Source organism: Anabrus simplex, chromosome 5, assembly GCF_040414725.1.
Source record: "Anabrus simplex isolate iqAnaSimp1 chromosome 5, ASM4041472v1, whole genome shotgun sequence".
NCBI lineage: Eukaryota > Metazoa > Arthropoda > Insecta > Orthoptera > Tettigoniidae > Anabrus > Anabrus simplex.
In genome coordinates this window covers 340,998,329-341,018,533 of record NC_090269.1, presented here as the reverse complement: position 1 = coordinate 341,018,533, position 20,205 = coordinate 340,998,329, and the positions used below count along the sequence as shown (strand labels likewise).

Sequence of the window (20,205 nt, the reverse complement as noted above, 5' to 3'; positions counted from 1 at the left end):
TCAGGTGAAAGCCACCTGAGAGTAGATCTTTATTTTCTACCTACCCATTAGGTTCTAAAGAACTATCTCCTATATTTCCCACAGACTCACTCCATATAGTCTCATGGGAATACCCAATCACCCTCCAGTTAGTATCCCTCCTACGCATTATCCCAGTGATAACAATCTCCATTCCTGTAACCTTCTCGCACACTGTCATAACCAGATCCCAGACATCCCAAAGTATGTTGGTACATATTCCTGCTTGCTTTGCGTTTTTGGTACCAACGTGGAAAATTACTACTGTCTCCTTGCCCTCGTCCTTCCCTTCTTTCCTCAACGTTGGCCATCTGACTGTGGTGAAGTAGTTGCCACGTTCACTGAACTTGGCATTATTCCTTTAGTTTGTAGAGTACATGATGGAATGCTGGTCAAAATTTATACAGTAAGTGCATATGAACCGGCATTTTTTTATTGATATGAGAAACCTTTCTTGAACGTAATGCTCATATGTGGGCCACTTTTAGAATTCTACTATGTTTGCGGAAATTGGTCTTGTAATGTCAGCGATGTTAGAGTTCTGAAACTGAGGGGCTTGAACACAAATATGGCTAATGGCTAGTGAACTTTCCCTGATGCAGTTCTGCTTGGAGACTCCACCTACCCTTCAAAATCTTGGCTTATACTAATCAATGATTTTGCTAGTCCATCTCAACAGAGATTTTTAAGAACACGTAAAAAGAGGGTTACAGAGTGTTAAAGAAAAATATCCTGCCCTCTGCCTCTATAGGAGATTAAATCCCACATTAGCTTGTAAAGTTATCAGTGCTTGTGCAGTACTTTGTAACTTCTCAAGAGGTTTAGACAGCTACGTGGCAACGACTGAGCCTACTAAACATATACAGATTAATAACCGGTTGTAGTCAAGCGCTACTGCAAGGAGCAAACACAAGTGAAGAACATAAGCCAATTCTGTTCTCCAGTTGTATCAACTGACTGTTGAACTACACATTTTATTAGTCATAAAACATAATTTGGTTTACTAATAATTATTTTTATGAATTCTAGTTTTATTAGTTATTTTTATGAAACAGGGCACAGGATGTGCAAATCAATCATTAATCTATTCACCTTGGAATATTTGGACAACAGTTTGTGATTATATGAGGAGTTAAAGTGATGATGCAGGGTTCACTCTACCAGTCTTGGTTGAGGGGGGCATTTTATTGCTTCAATCAGAAATGTTTGGATTGCAGTGAAATATACACTGCCCAAATCTCAACATAAGTGAAGTGCTGCCATATGATTAAAAAAACTCTACCCTCCTGCCATAATAATTATACGTAAGGTTCCCTGTTGATAAGCCTGTTATATTGGCTCAGTCTGTGCGTCCAGGAGCACAACTTGTCTTCTCGGATGGCTCCAAGTTTGAAGAGAATGTTGGATGTTAATTCGTTTTTCAATTGTATCAGCACCAGTATCTCACTACTACTTGTTGGTAGCACGAATGTTGCTGTCAGAACATGAAATCCATAAAAACCCTAACTTACTAGGGAATTCTAGCTCTAACAAAGCTCTCTAGGAAATTCTAGTTTTGACTATTATAGTTTCATTAGATCTAGAATTGACTATGGAATTCTGGTATTGAATATAATTTGGTTTATTATTATTATTATTATTATTATTATTATTATTATTATTATTATTATTATTATTATTATTTACGTTTATCTTGCTTCATCGTTGGATCTGCTGCTTTGCACTTTGTTCTCCACATTTGCCAACCACCGAGCTCAATAGCTTAATTGGTCCTGTATTCGGGAGATAATGGGTTCAAACCCCACCATCAGCAGCCCGGAAGATGGTTTTCCGTGGTTTCCCATTTTCACACCAGGCAAATGCTGGGTCTTATACCTTAATTAAGGCCACGGCCACTTCCTTCCCACACCTAGCCCTTTCCTGTCCCATTGTCACCATAAGACCTATCTATGTCAGTGCGACATAAAGCAACTTGTAATAATAATAATAATAATAATAATAATAATAATAATAATATTTGCCAACCAAGGACATATCCTCTTTTAGAGGATTGACCCATTGTTTCTTTGGCAACCCTAGTGGAAAACAGCACTCAGGGTTCAATTCTAGTGCTATCTTCGCAATTCCATTGCTGTGCAGGACTTGGCCATACCATCTCAGACAAGTCTCTTGCATTTTCTCCTGTATTGAAGCCACACTAATTTCCATCCTCACAACCCCTCTTGCATTTTCTCCTGTATTGAAGCCACACTAATTTCCATCCTCACATTCTGGTTTCTGTCATGGTCCAGTTTAGTGAGTCCCATTCGGCCATCGAAGCATTTTTGTAACATGTAGGTGTTCGTGTTTCTTTGTGACAGGCCAGTACTCCATCCCATACCATGCCACTGGACATGCAGTCTTTATGTAAATCTTTGATTTCATATACATTCGCATCTTCAGGTCAAAATGAACTCCCTTAACCTGGTGCCACTTCATCCAGGCAGCGTTGATTCTGATCGGGGGCTGTGGTACATTTCGAATAGATGACCAATCCAAAACACTTAAAATCATTGGTTTTAGGGAGATCACCATCATTGTTAATTCACCCATCATTCTGCTCTTCACACTCAAGTACACTCTCTTCCAGCCGGGCTGAGTGGCTCAGACGGTTAAGGCGCTAGCCTTCTGACCCCAACTTGGCGGGTTCGATCGTGGCTCAGTCCAGTGGTATTTGAAGGTGCTCAAATACGTCAGCCTCGTGTCGGTAGATTTACTGGCACATAAAAGAACTCCTGCAGGACCAAATTCCGGCACCTCGGCGTCTCCGAAAACCGTAAAAGAGTAGTTAGTGGGACGTAAAACAAATAACATTACACTCTCTTCCTCAGATTCTCATGCCATATTCGAGGTGAGTTTTCCAGCATTTGATTAATTGTAAGTCATGCCAAGTTTTGCTGACAATCATGATATCATCGGCATAAATCATGGTTGTGGAGTCTACATTTGATTGTTAAAAGGAGAGGTTCCTGTGGTGCATTGGAAATAAAAAGAGGATCTGGGTCCATTGAACATAAACTTCTGGTACTCCATGCATCCATCCTAAGCACTCACCAGATAAGGCTGTGTGGCACTCTATTGGATGGCAAAGGGCATTTATTGCATCGATAATCCCTTTAACTTTTGTAAAACTGCATTGGTTCAGGGTGTCAGCTAGGTGTCAAAGACAAGAATCGTGTTCAAAGTTCTTCATTGTGCAACGTAATAGGTGAATTGGACGGTAGCTGGAACAGTCAGGGTAGCCAGGGAACCTGGAAACCTTGAAAACTGGGGGGAAACCAGGAAGAAACCTTGAATTTTCTTCTAAATTCAGGTTCTAATAAATGTATTTTTTCCAATAAACTCATTCTTTTGTTTTGAGAGTACCATCTATTTACTTAAAGGATGATTCAATCTCTTTCTGTTTTTCTCTAATTCAACAATAATTATCAAATATTATGCATGTGAGTGGAAGTTAATCATATTAGAAATAGATGTAGGTTTGACTAACTGATGACAGTGTTATGTGTAATCTGACCAAAATTTAAGTTAGAGTTAAAATTGACAGCTGACTGCTAAATTATTGCTCAATTGTGTTTTCACTTGTCCTTTTGCATCAACACTTTGCATATCACTTAATTTCCTACAGAACAAAATTCCTGTAACCTTCCAACTCCTTGGATCTCACGCTCCCAGGTGCCTACATTTATGGTGCACGCTGAAAGAATCTGTTCTCTTGTCAGATGACCTACCTATAAATGTACCTGAATTAGAAGAGAAAGTAGTCATTTTTTGGGTCCTTGCAGCAACCTAAGTTCATCAGCATGTTCGACAATCTACAAGACTGTTATGAACAATACTTGAGACATGAGGGAAGGTGCACATTTTGAATACATGCTGTACCATCACCGATACATGTTGCTGTCATCACCTTTGATGTTATAATGACATTTCTTAATGTGCAAAACATGTATGTAATTTTAGTATGGTTTGCCACTTACTGTACTTTGGAGCACATTATTTCTCTTGTAAAGATCCTGTAATTCAAGCAAAAACTGCATCATTACATGTGAATGAGTTGTCAGTCGAATGGTTTTTTTACACTCTGTTTTGCTATACTAACTACTTTTCGATTATTCGACAAAAATGTTGGCATTTTTCGTTATAGTTCTAATGCAGTATTTTGCTACTATTTCATGGCCAAATCACGAACTCTGTCAGTTCCCTGAAAGAAATTCCTTATGTTTCTTGGAACTCTCACTATATCTTTGTAATCTATACAAAATATGCTATAAATCTGAAAACTTCCAGAGCACTTAAAAGTGCATGGACTCGGAAACTGCCAGAAATTGCATTGTCATCGGGTCGGATTGCACGCCATCTGATTTAATAGATAGGTTTCATGGTATGATTCTTCCCTGGTTTTTTTTAATTTATACATGAAAAATACCACTTTTGGCTCTTGTTCACCAGCAATCTGGCTGAATTCTTAGGAGCCACAGTGGCAGAACCGTTGTTCGTAATGAGAAACAGATACATACAGGGATTTTATTTATTTATTCGAGAGGAACATTTTAATTTCCGTGTATTTTTCACATAGGTTAATAAACAATACAAAAGAGGCATAGTCTGAAAGTTTCAAACCGGCTTACTTGTTGCGACATATTCAGGTAAAACAGGCTAATTGTTGCGATTTATTCAGTTAAGGCATTAATTAAAAATATCCTCACTGAAGTGTCTCATGTGGCATTTTCTAGTCAGTCTCTCAGACATGTTGAAACAAATGAAAAATAATGGTGTTAAACACTTATCAGAAAAATTCTATCCATAAAATAAAAGCAGAAGGAAATAATTATATTTCTGTCAGTTGGCTTCACAACCCATCCTGTGAATCCATACACCTGCTAATCACCCATATTTTGTTTAAACCATGACAAATATAAGACCAAGTGTGAGGACTCGGCTATTATAGCATGGTAGTTTGTGGTCCCGCCACTGCAAGCAATTATATCCAACACGTGTTTCAGTAGTTCTGGCAAGCCAGGTATAGAAAAGTAGGAGAGACGTTACTGTGCAAGATATTTCTGTGAATAAGCTGAATTTTCTTTGCTTTCAGTTCCTAAACTCAGTTCATTGTGTGTTGTGTACTTTGAGCATGTATCTTATGTGGCTTGATTAATTTAATATTTTAGCATGCTGTACTGTTTTGTGCCTGGCTGTAAGTCAGGCTATGGTAGAGTTGTTGATGATATGCAATTTTTTTCACCACCAAAGGATAGAAATCAATTTAAAAAATGGGCCAGAGCTAATTCTACGGAAGGATACCAAGTTAACACATAATAGCAGAATTTTGTCATGTTCATTTCTGTGATGATTTGATAGTAAAATCAGATCATTTTATAGTGAACTAGCTGATGTACCCATGCTTCGCTACGGAATTTTTCATTGTATACAGAATTCTAGGTTAGGTAGCGTACACGTTGTGAGCAAGATTGTATGAAATTGTATAGCTCTTAACGTTGCCCTAGAAACGCGACGGGGAAGTCACCAAACATATTTTCTCATATGAAGACTGAGTTAGGAAATGTTCACTGTAGTGGTAGACCCGCTTGCATACCATCAGTCACAATCAGGTTGGGGAGCTTTATTATAATGGTAGACACACACTCTCCACCTGCCTTTTTACATCCTCGAAAAGACTGTCTTAGTGGTTTCCCCAACTGAAATGAACATACATTACAATGAAGTCAGTAGGAATGGCGTGATTAAAAGCAATACTTTCATATGAAATACTCGATTAAATGAAAAACCACACATTTTCTCACTTTTAACGAACAGGACAAAGCTGTCGATCTAACAGTCCAAAGTTCCACAGCTGGAATGACCATGCCACAGACTGCCGTAAGCCGTGAACACTCTTCGTCACTTTTCGGCGGGGAGGGGGTCGAATAGTGGAGACTCCCAGGGAAAAAACTATGCCATTTTACTACTCTGTTTCCTAGGAGTACCCCATGAGTCGGAAAGTATCAATTGACATCACTGGCGGCGGAAAAATCTATCTGAACTGGAGGCAAATTTTCCCTCAAGCCAGAGGAGAAACCCCTCTTCACTACTAATTTGGAATTAAATGAATGTAGAATTTAATAAAAATGAAGAGGAAGAAGATTTTCTTAAGAAGCAGCTTTTTTTCAGGGTTGAATTTTGAGTTATTTAGTGAATTGTGGTGCTATCATTTGGAATAGCCCTAACTGTTATTCTAGACCAGGGCTACTACAACTCTACTAAGTGTGCCTCTTCCTTAAGTATGCCCACTGCTCATTCAAAACAGCGCGTCAGAGCAGGGATCGAGTAGCTGGAATACTATGATGTACCAGTGTGCTACGTACCAGCTGTATCAGAAAATGTATGAACCAGAGGAATGGCATGCTAAAGAAGAAAGTTTTCTAACTCCCCGGCTATTTCCCGCCAATATTCAGGCCTTCGCATTAATTATCCTTCCGACTCTGAAATACCACTCTTATCACAATCGGTACGTTAAAACTGAATAAAACATAAATGACAGGAAATTGTATTCTCTATAACTTTTGTTATGTAGTACTTTTCGATAGGACCAATAACATAGATATTTAAAAATTACACTTTAGGCGCCTTCCCCAAACTACAATTTCATCCAGGGTAAATAAAATTGTTTATAGATTAGACTGTAGTTTCTTATTCTCCGACTCTGTATACCGATTTTCATTAAATTCTGTTAACCTATTTTCTCGTGGCTCGGCGTTAATATGGACTTAGCAACAAAAACACAAATTCATGAATATCTGTGTTCTAATAGCCGGTACGGTAAAAGTGTATAAGACATAAATGGTCGGAAATTTAATTCTTTATAACTTTGGTTATGTAGTATTTATCGATACGACCACTAATAATATAAATATTTGAGTATTAAATTTTGGGCCTTCTTGTAAACTACCATTTTATTCAGCGTGAATTAAATAATTTATAGCCTACATTGTAATGGCTCATTCTCCGACTTTGCATACCAATTTTCAATGAGATAGAACCACTAATAATGTAAATATTTAAGAATTAAGTTTCAGGCCTTCCCCTAAACTACCATTCGTTCAGCGTAAATAAAATTATTTATAGCCTACATTGTAATGGCTCATTCTCCGACTTTGCATACCAATTTTCAATGAGATAGAACCACTAATAATGTAAATATTTAAGAATTAAGTTTCAGGCCTTCCCCTAAACTACCATTCGTTCAGCGTGAATAAAATTATTTATGGCCTAGATTGTAGCGACTTATTCCCCAACTTTGCATACCGATTTTCATTAAATTCTCTTTGGCCGTTTTCTAGTGATGCGTGTACAGACAGACAGACAGAAATTACGGAAAAGTAAAAAGTACATTTCCTGGTTAATGAGGACATGACCAATACAGAAATACCATTCTTTTCAAATTCTGAGCAATGTACAGACAAAACTCTTATTTTATATATATAGATATTTGACTGGGTGCTTTGTTAATCATACTTCTAAATTTATGAAGCGTTTGTCCTGTGCCTATTCTCTACAACGTGAGGATAATCAAAGTAAATTTTCCAGTTCTTACCAAAATAAAAGACTATGGTTCGAACAACAATGAAGTGTTTTTAACACGTCCTTCAACAAGCGCGTGTGAGATTCTTTTCCAGGCCAAGAAAATAATTAATGAAAATCTGAACTCAAAATCTATGTGGGGTGAAATAATTTTTGATTGTATAGATTCCATAGAAAAAATTTCAATTGATCCTTCAGGAGCTGGCTGTTGTCTTCAACATGTTATGGATATAATCCCCATACTTGTTTATCATTATCTGAAATGTCGATTTTTCTTCAGAACGAAGGAAATTCTGCGAGATTTACAATCTCGAACATCTGTCAAATCTTCACTCAAGCTTTCGAAAGTCCAGTAACTGACAAATTGAGTTGGTAATTAGACTGTTACCTTTAAATAGTTCATGGGTGTTTGTTTTAATATGCTGGGAGTTATGTGTTATTTATCAGTATATGTACACGCCAGTAACCTGTGCTTTCCGCAATGTGATGAAGGCCGCAGCTCTTATTTCCATGTATGATTTTTTCCATTGTACCCTGCCATGGTATTATAATTGTAATCTTTCATTGTTTTTTAAAAGACAGTGTATGAACTTATCAGTTACGGAGTAATACGTTTTCTTTGGTATCATTCCTAAGACCAGCTGATCGGTACTGTGGAGCTTGCCCACTCTAGCACTGCCTGGCTTGAACTCGAGGAGTTCTCACACTTGCTCTTATATTCGTCACATATCAACTGCAGGATACATGAACGTATGCATGCACACACTTACACACCACTATTTCACTCAGCACTAATACTACTTGATATATCATAAAAATACCCTGAAATTACCCTCGTCCAATGGAAGGTCTTAATAAAAAAATTATAAAAATTGCTTAATTTTTGACTTGTTACTAAAACTTGGGCCAAAGTAGAACATTTTAAATATAAGTAGGTAAAGTGGGAGCCCAGCTGATGTTGTGGATTGATGAGTACTGTCTGATGCAGGTGCATGCAGGGAAGATGTCTTGCTGTAATTTTGCTCATTTTTTTACCAGCACCATCATTAAAACTTGAGATCATTGTTATCTACAGTGGAATATATATCAGTAGCCTTTTGCATCCAATTCCACTGATCCTGATTTGATGATTATTTCACTGTATTTATAAATCTTATTCACTTGTCCAGAGTAACTCCAAGGTTTGACATTGTCTATTGCTGAGGTCAAGGAAGCATCATATAACCACTTCCTACTAGTCTCTCTCTGTTCTCTCCTCCAGCCTAGTGTCAACATCAGTATAACTATAATCTGGAGAGCCATGCTGTTTTTCTCCATTTATGGAGGCTTTACTGAAATTTCAACACCAATATGTGTTTTTTGTTTTTTTTCTTGTATGGGGTTGGTATCCATTATATTCTAACTAGTATGTCACTACTCTCCAGCTGTTTGCTTAGTTTGTATATATCTGCTCATTGTGTTCTTTAGTATCTCGACATGATTAACATTTTGAGCTTTAACTATGTTTTGTGAAACTGTTCTTAATTGAAACTTAACAAAATGATGATTTTTTTTAATTTTTTTTTTTTTTCAGGAAGTCCTGCTGTGTAATTTGTTCTGCAGAAACTGTGAGCTTTATGGGATATTTTCCTCCTGGAATCTACTTCAGAATAATAGTCATATATTTTTGTGTAAATTGTCCCTTCATCCTCTTCTTTCATTTCTTTTAATTTAATCCCCTGTTTTGTGCACAAATAATACACAACCAGTGAGCTAAATATAGATTTGATAAGCACATATCTACCTTTTTTTATTCCTTTGTTCATTTTTTGCTATAAGCAACTGAGTACTTTTTAATGGCATTCACCAGGACAGCTTAATATTGAATTTGAGTCTTGTAAAATGGTATCATTGTCTTGGTTGTGTCTAAATGATGGTTGAAATGACAGTTCAAAGGTATTTATAATCATTGCTGTGATAGGTTTTTTTAAGAAAAGACTTGATGAATATTTTACAGTTTAGTTGTTAAGTTTAAGAGTTCTGAATATGAGAAAAAAGAACTAGTTTCAAAAAATGACAAAAACAGTATTGCAATTACCAGTTTGGGATATCAAGGCTATACTAGAACAGTAAAGAACAAATTATCATTCTTGATGTGCCTATCATGCCTTGGTAACATTGAACTATTTTTGTTTGTGTCATTACAAATCTGACTTTACAAGGTGTGTGAGAGAGAGAGAGAGTGAGTGTGTATGTGTGTGTTTTTCTTTCAGGACTTGTCTCTTTGTTAAAGTACTTTTTTATTGTAGAATTACCTTCTGCTGAGAAAATTAGCAGTCCTCTCAACAAAGTGAGGAGTAGGTAGGCAGTTTCCTATATTTAATACTACAGTAGAACCTCATTAACCAGAAAAGGGAGGGGGGTTTCAGATAACCAAATTTTTAATAATTAAATGTCATTTTAGAGATTAACACAGTGAGTGCTGAGCCAATTATAGCACACTACTCCACTAGTGCCAGGCATGAATTTCAATAGTATTCTGCTGGTGCCACAGCAATTATATGCCTTGTAGGCTGTTTATATAACCTTGGGATATATTAATATGATGTACTAAGTAAACTTTATCTCATCATACCAAGGTCATGTGTGACGCCATATGGTGTCACATAATTTTTTGATGCTTTATAAGGAATGTACAACACAAATTTCAAATACGTCAAATTTATGTGCTAATTCAAACTAACACACTATTTATTAAAACCTACTAAAATTCAAAGCAAGTACTTATACTACATTACATACTGTTACCCTCTGTGGGTGGGGCACGCAGATGAATACACCCTCAGTATACCCTGCCTGTCGTAAGGGGGTGACCTAGGCACGGACACAGATTGTGGTTTGGTACCATGGTGTTGGACCCCCTGTGGATGGGAAGGGTTGAGTACATCCACAGGTGATGCCTGTCATACAAGGCAACTAAAAGGAACATGGGTTTGTGGTGTTTTTTTGAGGGTTACTTCCAATTCAATATTCTTGATGTGTGTGCTCCTGTGGCTGAAGAAGTATAAATTTGAAGATTTAGATGCTCCTGGCTTGTAAATGGAATAATTTTCTGTGCCCCTACACAAGGACGCCAGTTATCATTGTTCACATGATTGTGTACACCATTTTTACCAGTACCGTCCCCACCTATAATATCACTATCAGCATCTCCATCATGTTCCGCATCTTTCTCCCCATCAGAATCCATCAGTAATTCACAAATATCCAATTCACTAATTCTCTTATTGACAAGTCGCTTACCATTTCCACCAAGAATATTATCAATATCTTCTATTTCTTTATCTTTTTGCACAAATAAACAAACCAAATTATAATTTGCACGTAAACAAGGAAAAAACAATGCCTGGCGCGCTTTCACTTGTGAGAATGACCACTGGCCAGTCAGTGATTTTGGAAGAATACTGTGGCGCCATATGGTGGCACATAGTAATACATAGTTGGAAGAGACCCTGTAGTTCGCTCTTCACGTAGTAACAATTTTATGTGCATAGATGTCATGGCTGATTTTCTACAGCGCATTGCCCGAAACTCTGCTGTACCACTGTATGGTGTCAACCCAACTCTGATTTTAAGGCCTGTGTGCTGCCATATTGCATCACGCCATCTCAAATTTGAAGACCAGCATGACACCATATGGCGGCACGTGGCACCCAACCTGTTCAGAAACATTTTTTTACCTTTAGGTGAAAATAGATGATGACAATACATGTACACCAGAGGTGCTCATGCTGGGCTTTTTGTCCCATGGGTACAGAGCATATAGATAAGCGGGCGAATTATCAGTGTGTGCGCTTCAGCGACAGCAACATTGTGGTTACATCACAGGCCGTAAAGGTCAGTGAACGGTGAACGTTCATGTATTAAAAGAATATTTTTATTAAAAGTAGACAGAAATCCTAGTAATTTTTAATATAATTTGCATTGTAATAAATTATTTCTGTTCTATTTACATATCTTGACCGGGTACAGTAGTGTGTTTTCCGGTACCTCAAAATGTTTTTGTACTCTTATGATATGAATTAAAATTTTCACTATTATATTTTAAGAAAGGTATGCTTTAGAAACATTTCTAATATACTGGGTTAAGTGGATGTTTACCAGGAATAACGTTACTTAGATTGTTTATTTTAAGACATATTCTATAGCTACTTATTATTGCATTTACAGTGTTATACTTGGATAGTAAATATCTGTCTCTTCACCAGTGTTAAAACTCGTGAGCTATTATCAGTGATTATTTGATGATAAAAATACTTTTTGAAGAAATTCAGTGAACCACACTGCAAAAATCAAGCATTAAACTTGTAGATACATTACGTTTTACTGAATGAATAACTGGAATTTTTTTACTTTTCTTATTGGAAGTTACATCATTTCCATCCAAGAAAGTATAAATCATTGTTTGCACACTTCAACCCTGTATATTTGTACACTGTAACATGAAACTTATAACATGTCTGCATATGTAAATACAGTACAAGTCCATTATAGCAAGAATTCGTAACAGCAAAAAATTTACTTGCTATAGCGGATTGTCGTTATACCCAATTATTATGAAAGTCAGAAAAAAAACCATACACATCAAAATCGGTATGAAACAGCAATAAGTTTGTTCAAAACTTGCATTTCCGCAGATAATATCCACACTATGGCTTACTTGTGTGATATTTTTCGTGGAAGTGTGTGTTTAATTTCAATCTGAAGAAATTCTTCTTCTTTAGCAGTTTTCCCGCCTGGTGGCAGGGTCCGCTGTGAGGATTAGTTGTCTCCATTTAATTCGGTCTCTGGCCATGTTTGGATGTAGTCCTACAGCTTTCAGGTCGTTGTGCACTGTATCGGTCCATCGCTCTCTTGGTCGTCCCTTGGGCCTCTGAAGAAATTATAGTACTGTATTTCTCCAAATCCAAGACAAACCCCACTTTTTCCTTCAAAAATTTAAATCGGGCTCAAAAAGTGCTTTGTAAAATCATATGAATGGCTTTGATGTACAGTACCCATTTTTAGATGCTAAACGTTGGCTTTCGTTATGCCGTATTTTTTTGCGGCTGCACAATTTTTCTTTATTTCTGCAGGTTTAATGACCATTAACTTAAAATTGGCATCATAATACTGAAGAGAACCCGTTGAAAATTTGCCGGCAATACCTATTCCATGCGTCTCTACAATACGACTATCCATCAGGAAAATATTCTTGCTGTCTATAAAATTGTTACTTTTACTCAGCATCAGATATAACTGGCTACCGCTACACCCACATCTCGCTTGCTGGGTTTGGCCAACTTCAGCGGCTGGCGATGTATAAATCGCGGCCGTTGAAGGTATGGCCATTCTGCCCTTGAACTTTTCGCGCACATACCTCACAATTTTATCTTTGACTTCTTTAAAGCGCCCTTGTTGCGAACCACTGAATGTATTTTTTCTACAGTACGCGTTTTATTTTGCTATCTTTGTCTTCACGCTAACGTCAAACATTGGCATTAGTTAGGCCTATGCCATATTTTCTTGTGGCTGCACAATTATTCTACATTTCCGAGTGTTTAATAACCATCAACTTAAAACTGGCATCATAATATCGACGAGAACCCGTTGATGATTTTCCAGCAATACCTGTTCCACATATCTTTACAATATGACTATCCATCACGAAAATGTTCCTGCTGTCTATAAAACTTAATTTACTAAGCATCAGGTACAGTAGACAAGTTATAACTCTGCCACTGAGTAGCCGTGGCCTTTCAAAGAATTCAAAGGCTCGAATGTTTTGATGCCATTCTGCAGATTTGAGAAACATTTTTGTAGAGCCTAATAGAACGTAATTCTCTTTTCACTATTTTCCGAGATCCAGTGACATTACACACAGGCACTGTACAACCGGTTGTCGCGGCTAGCAATGTATAGTAAAGAGGCGGTGGTTTATTGTCAACGAGTTTTGTGTGCGCGTGCGGGGGTGAAAAGAAGCAGCGTGGTTACCACTGTAGTTGCCAGTGGTATTTGTTACTGTTAGGCTGTGAATGCAAATCAACCCTTGATTTTTCGCATGAGATTCTGAGAAAAACTGTCATCTTGGATTCGGAGAAATACGGTATCACTGTAGAGTCTTCTGTGGGAAACATTTCCGTTTTCTTCTTCAAATGGCGTCCCCTAACCTAACCATATATGTATCATGAAAACATATTTTAAATTATAAATTCCTCGCTAAAAATGTACATGTGAATAGACTTTCCGAAATTAACTAGACGCGAGAAAATATTAACTATCCTCTGAAATCAGTGATGTACTTTGCCATATCTTGAGGTGTATCACATTCTTAATTAATTTCAGTATATAACATTAAAACTAAGCGATCGTTTAGTCAGCCTTTATTTTTAACAAGTTATCAACTGTTATCGGATACGTTATTTATGCATTTATTTCAAAATATGTCCTCTTTCAATTCGAATTTTCATCACGGAACAGCAGTCGACGGGTATTACTAATAGACTCCGACATCACCTTCGAATGTTGACGAGAGAACTCTCTAGTGGAAATAGCGAGGAAACTATACCGAAGGTAATTGATCACATGCAACATAATCACTGGGGTGGATAAATACTGGTTACCGAAAAAAATAGCGTGCGCTTAATCACTCGTAGTAACGGATGCGTCAGTGATTGGGCTCTCACTGTAACCAAAGGATAATGCACAGTTTAATATAGGAATTTTGAAGGGACAGCAAAAAATTGCCGTTATAACAGAGTTCTTGTTATGCCATATTCGCAATAGCAGACTTCTAGTGTATAGTAAAATAGTCATATCTCTTAATATTGAGCGCAGTATAAATCAAACCTGAATGTTTTTAAAAAGTTTTTTTTTTTCTTGTGATCATAGTAGCTTTGATTTTTAATAATCTTCTCCAATTGACACTTTGTTGAATGGTGTGAGGAGAACTTCGTAGTGACAATTGAACGTCACTGCCTTGGTCCGTGCCGATTGTGTTTGCTCTGTCACTTGACTGTGACGTACACTTGGTACACAAGCTGCCCACATGTACGTCAAGTGAGCCCAGCTGCACTGAGCTAGCCTCAATGGGTGCCCAGCTAAGCATCTGTAATCTCCAACTACTGTACTCTCGTCTCACTGTTGCACGAACCAGAAAAATACAACTTCATTTACTTTCTCATTTTGACAGGCTTTCATTGTTTTCTTGTTTATGAAGCATGCCCTTCACACTTATTTTTCATTTTGACCCAGTTGGAAACAGTGGAAATACCAACACCAAAATCGGCTGCCACAGTACACCAAACCTCAGCATTGTTACTTATTTTAACTGCTGCTAATTTTTCTTCTATCATTATCACTACCCATTTCTGCTTTGTTGACATAACATTGCAAAAGAAAGTACTATCAGCACTGCATGGACAGTTATTAGTGTACTAATGAAAGAGTCAAAATACTTTTATATAAAATGTATTTTCAAAAGTATCCTCCTGTTCAATTGAAAATTAATAAATTTCATATAAGAGTTAGCTGTCAATACGGATATATGAAGATACATCTTGTGAAGAGTCAAACAAACTTGTCAGTGCATATGGGAAGGAGGTAGTTGAGGTCAGAGTCCATGCGTTCTGTTATTCATCCCCTTAGTCATAACAAACTATTTTCATTAATTCGTTTTAACCAATTCTTTTTCCTTGTCGTTTTGGTTAAGTGTTTTGGATAACAGAGGTTCTACTGTAGTTATTTTGCAACTTCTTTGGTATAATAATGGAGTGTAAATTACACATACCTTCAGTTTGAATCATATATTGGTAGAAGGCTACTTCGAAGATTTGACATGTGTAGGTGGCAAACGTGAATTGATTTTGGTACTCAGATTTGCCTCTCTTTATTATTTAGTAAAGAAATGGACACAGTTATAGGTGTGCATTGTTAATTATTATAACTACTGTTAATTTTTCTTTTACAGTAGCAGTACTGACATCTTAAGAGAATGAATTATTTTTATCCAACTTGACAGTATAATGGGGCTCACCCATCCATATCGAATCTTTCATTATACTGGTACTAGCATTGCGTATATTAAGTTTAGTTTTAACTATCTCACCTTGCCATCATTTCATCTTAGAATTTAATGCAAGAAATAAAGAAAAATCTGTTCTGGTAATTGGATATATTTTGAAGTAGTTTTGTGAAGAAAGTATGTGGAGGGGGGGGGGGCATGATTAACTTAGTGATGGCTGCTGGCTTCCCACCTGGAAGGCCGATGTTCGAATCCCAATCAATCCGGGGTTGAGACTTTCATCTCAAAAATCATGCAGCATTAGGAAGAAGGGCATCCAGCCTTAAACCCTCATCCAAAACCAAAATGAGTCTGGATGGCTTCAGCAACTCTAGAAATAATTGGGATAAGCTGAAGAAAGAATGTAATCAATACTCGGGAAATAACGTAAGTTACTTATCTATTTAAAAATTTTCAGAGAGGACTGCTGATATCACTGCAGTTGATGCCCAGTTTTTGCTTTTACTACAAGTGTGGTTGCTTGTCTCTCCTATGTACATGCCCTGCCCTCCAGTGTAAATCCTTCAGGTGTGAACCATATTACAATGTGGCAACTATATATTGTTAGAAAGAGAGCTCTTTGGCCTTAATATTTAAAGTGCATGTGTGTCAGTGTACTTGATGCGACATTATAACACCAATAATGCATTAATGACAGTTTTGTGTAATATTAGGAGAACTTAATTTCTTAAGCGTAAATATGTTTGTACAGTGTTACTTGATTTAAGTAGACTAGCAACTGCTGTTGCATTTTAAGGTAGTTGCTGTTTCACACATTTCTAAAAATAGAAAATATTTAAGTACTGTGCATTTTTATACCGATCTTTGTATGTGGAGATGCTTTTGGCCTCTAGTTGCCTTTGTTAGTAAAAAATTCTGTTCAAATGTACAAAAGAACAAAAAAACATTCAAAATATTAAAGATGTTACTTTGAAAGCATGTACCTTACAGTTTTCTGTAAGATTAATTTATCATTTTTATTTATAATTTCTATAATTACATACATTTGTGTTGCTGGTGCATATGTTGGAGCTGCTTTGATGTTATTTGCTGTGGCTCATTTCGTTATACTTGCCAGTTTACCTGTATACTGTGATAAAAATGTAATCTTCAAAAACGTGTACTGAACCATGTGCTGAACGCAGAGTAGCCATGAAATAAGACATTTTTGTTTTTTTTTGCTTGTATAGGAGTTGATCTATTTTAATAGTATGTGATACTATTAGTTCCTGAGGCAGGGTTTCTAGATGTTCATTTATAGAAATTACAAGGTAATTGTCAATATTCCACATTATTAGTAATAATAATAACGGCGTGTGGCCTCCGGAGAGGCCAGGTGCATGTTCGAGTAGACCCTGTATAAGCGACTTGCGCATCTTTGGGGATGAGGCCTACCTGAGATGAATTCTGATGGTGAAGACAGCACAAACACCCAGTTCTGGACCCAGAAGAATTAACTGATGATGAGTTACAATCCGTAGTCTTTCCGAGAATCAAAGCCGGAACCCCTTGGACCAAAGGCCAGCACACTAACAATTTAGCCATGGAGTCGGACACTTTGTTAGTAAGATTTGGAAACTGTTATTATGTATGAATTTTAAAGGAGGAGACCTACCTATGGTAAATTTAATCTTTATAGACTAACTGAATTAATGGATTCTGTACATTATAAAACTTGTCTCAATATTGCTTAGGTCTCATTCTGAATGTAACTTTTAAGTTGAGATATGGGTATCCTAGATGAATATTTCTTGATATTTTTAAAAAGGCAGACTTTATGAAATCCTGGCTTTTTTCAAGATGATATAAAAATGTCCAGGGTGGGGGAGGTGTGTGTAAAAGGGGGGTTTCGTCTTGATTTTCAGGGCCCTGGTTTCGATTCCCTCCCAGGTAGAGGAATTCTAATCTTAAATAGTTAATTCCCTTGGCTCAGGGGCTGGGAGTTTGTGCCATCCCCAGCATTCCTACAACTTGTACGCTACACAGACACAGCAAATGCCACCCACCCTCATCAGAGGGTCAGCCTTACAAGGGCTGCACCAGGCTTGCAGTGCCAACAGAAAATTATCATCATATCATCAAAATGTCTTTTTTTTTTTTTTTTTTTCATCTAAAAGTTTCTGCTTATGAAATGATATTTAATATATGACATGACAGAATTAGATCATAACATGCTTCATGAATGGAAATGATGAGGTTGTATGTTCCAACTGTTATTTACTGCTATTTGCTTGCAAAATTTGCAATAAACAATTGGCAGTCAGGGTAGATGTTGTGGTATAAAATTTATATCCCTAGTTTGCACGCCAAAAGCCTAGATTCAAATCCAAATCTCTCTACAATGCTCATATGGAGTGAGGGAATATGGCACTGTTGATGGTGATGCGTCCATCGGATGGGGACGTAAAGACTTGCGCAGATCCCTGGGTGCTATTCTACAGTAGTAAGCTATGTGCCAGCACCGGGTTTCACCTTCTCCCTTCCTGCTATATATCACGTCATTCATTTCATTTCGTGAACTTGTCTGATGAGGTTATCAGGAAACAAGACAAGAGTTGAACATATGTGCATTTGTAATAAATGACTTGACCTTCAGTGCAGTGCAGGGAAAGGAAATAAGTGCATTACATTGATGACAGTACTATACAGAATTAGTGCACATGGAGAAATAGCATACATTTTACCAATAAATGGCATGTGTGTTTCAGATAGATTTGGATTAATCCTTCTATTATTAGAATACAATAATTGTTTATATAGTGCCCTACTTGGGATGATTATGTGACACATTAAAATAATATCTCGACTAGTCAGTAGATTTCTTCTTACCTAGCTCGATAGCTGCAGTTCGCTTAAGTGCGGCCAGTATCCAGTAATCGGTAGATCGTGGGTTCGAACCCCACTGTCGGCAGCCTTGAAGATGGTTTTCCATGGTTTCCCATTTTCACACCAGGCAAATGCTGGGGCTGTACCTTAATTAAGGTCACGGCCGCCTCCTTCCAATTCCTAGGCTTTTCATATCCCATCGTCGCCATAAGATATATCTGTGTCGGTGCGACGTAAAGCCAATAGCAAAAAATTCTTCTTCTACAACAATCTCTTCTCTGGAGGGAGGGGTGTCCGCTGCCTGTCGTAAGAGGCAATTAAAAGGGGTCCCAGGGGCTCTTAACTTGGGGGAGTGGGTTGGCGACCACAGGGCCCTCAGCTGAGTCCTTGCATTACTTCCTCTTACTTGTGTCACGCTCCTCACTTTCATCCATCCTATCCAAACTCTCTTGGTCAACACCTGTTCTCTTCCGACCCGATGGTATTCGAGTACTCGAGGCCTAGGGAGTCTTTAATTTTCACGCCCTTCGTGGCCCTCGTCTTTTTTTGGCTGATACTTTCATTTTTCGAAGTGTTAGATCTATTTTATTTTTTCTCTCTGATTAGTGTTATTTAGAGGATGGTTGCCTAGTTTTACTTCCTCTTAAAAAACAATATTCACTACCACCTTCTATCTAGGGTTCAATACTCTTCCCAGGGTCAGGCAGGATCAGCAAATGGGACGGGTATCTAAAGTTTTATATTGCAGGTAGGTGAGAAAGATATGCGGCCTGAGACGTGCAAGTATGTCTCGTACAATGGCATGTAAACAGTGTCGATATCAAACAACAGAATCGATATAGAGATTGCATCGTGAAATCATACAGCAAGTATACTAAGACATGCGACCTCAGTAACATTTATTCAAAATCATGATAAAGATGGGGTGGACAATTAGGTTGACATTATTGATTGCAAAGGAATTTAAATTTGTGCGAGATTAGTTTATTCTTGCCTGATAATAGGTGCTAACTGTATATTGTTGAACTGGTAAATAAACAATGTTTGCCATATTCCAAGTTTCATTTATGTTAAGTAAACGTGTATCATCCAAACATTAAGTTAAACTTACAATTTAAATCACAACCATCAGAAAAAGATCAGCTAATAAACTCAAATCAGAATTGAGTAAAATCGTCCTGGAATATATCTCGCATAGAGTGTTCTATAAATAGTTATTTAATTCTTGTATTCATTTAGGAGTTTCAATTTATTGCCCAGAAAACGTGGTTATAAGTTTTTGGTTATAAGTCCATTATTTCATGTATTTGCTCTTTGCATGGTCAAATAAGAAAATAACAAGGCCATCAAAATATAAATAAAAGTAAGGTTCGTACTAATTCTGAAAGGGATTTAACAATACACATCGCAGAAACGTCACCATGACATTCGGCAACATACCTCAATAGCAAGTCTAAACACAATTAGGATTGAATGCTGTTGCCAAACAAGTCCTGTAAACAACAGTGGAAATACACATCAACAGAATGTGGACCCGTACACAGCATCAAACCCGAAAAGGATATACTGTACATAGGTGCAGCAAAAGCCCCCTGTAAATCAAATCTTATATTTGCCTGTATCTTGGATAATACCTAAAATGATTCACTTTAACATAACTA

The 20,205-nt window shown here is 37.2% G+C and overlaps 1 protein-coding gene across 4 annotated transcripts in view; it reads left to right on the top strand.

The window, feature by feature from the left end:
* Positions 1 to 20,205, top strand: part of LOC136874084 (platelet binding protein GspB) — a 636,502-nt gene that overhangs the window by 602,458 nt on the left and 13,839 nt on the right. For 2 of the 4 annotated variants that reach the window (XM_068227653.1, XM_067147622.2), the window contains exon 14: positions 9,212 to 10,963. The exons of 1 other annotated variant lie outside the window; for it this stretch is intronic. In XM_068227653.1, the coding sequence (XP_068083754.1) occupies positions 9,212 to 9,228 (17 nt within the window). In that variant the 3' untranslated portion in view covers positions 9,229 to 10,963. Of the gene's footprint in view, positions 1 to 9,211; positions 10,964 to 20,205 lie in introns of those variants that run through there. One more of the 4 variants, XM_067147620.2, reaches the window with a different exon arrangement.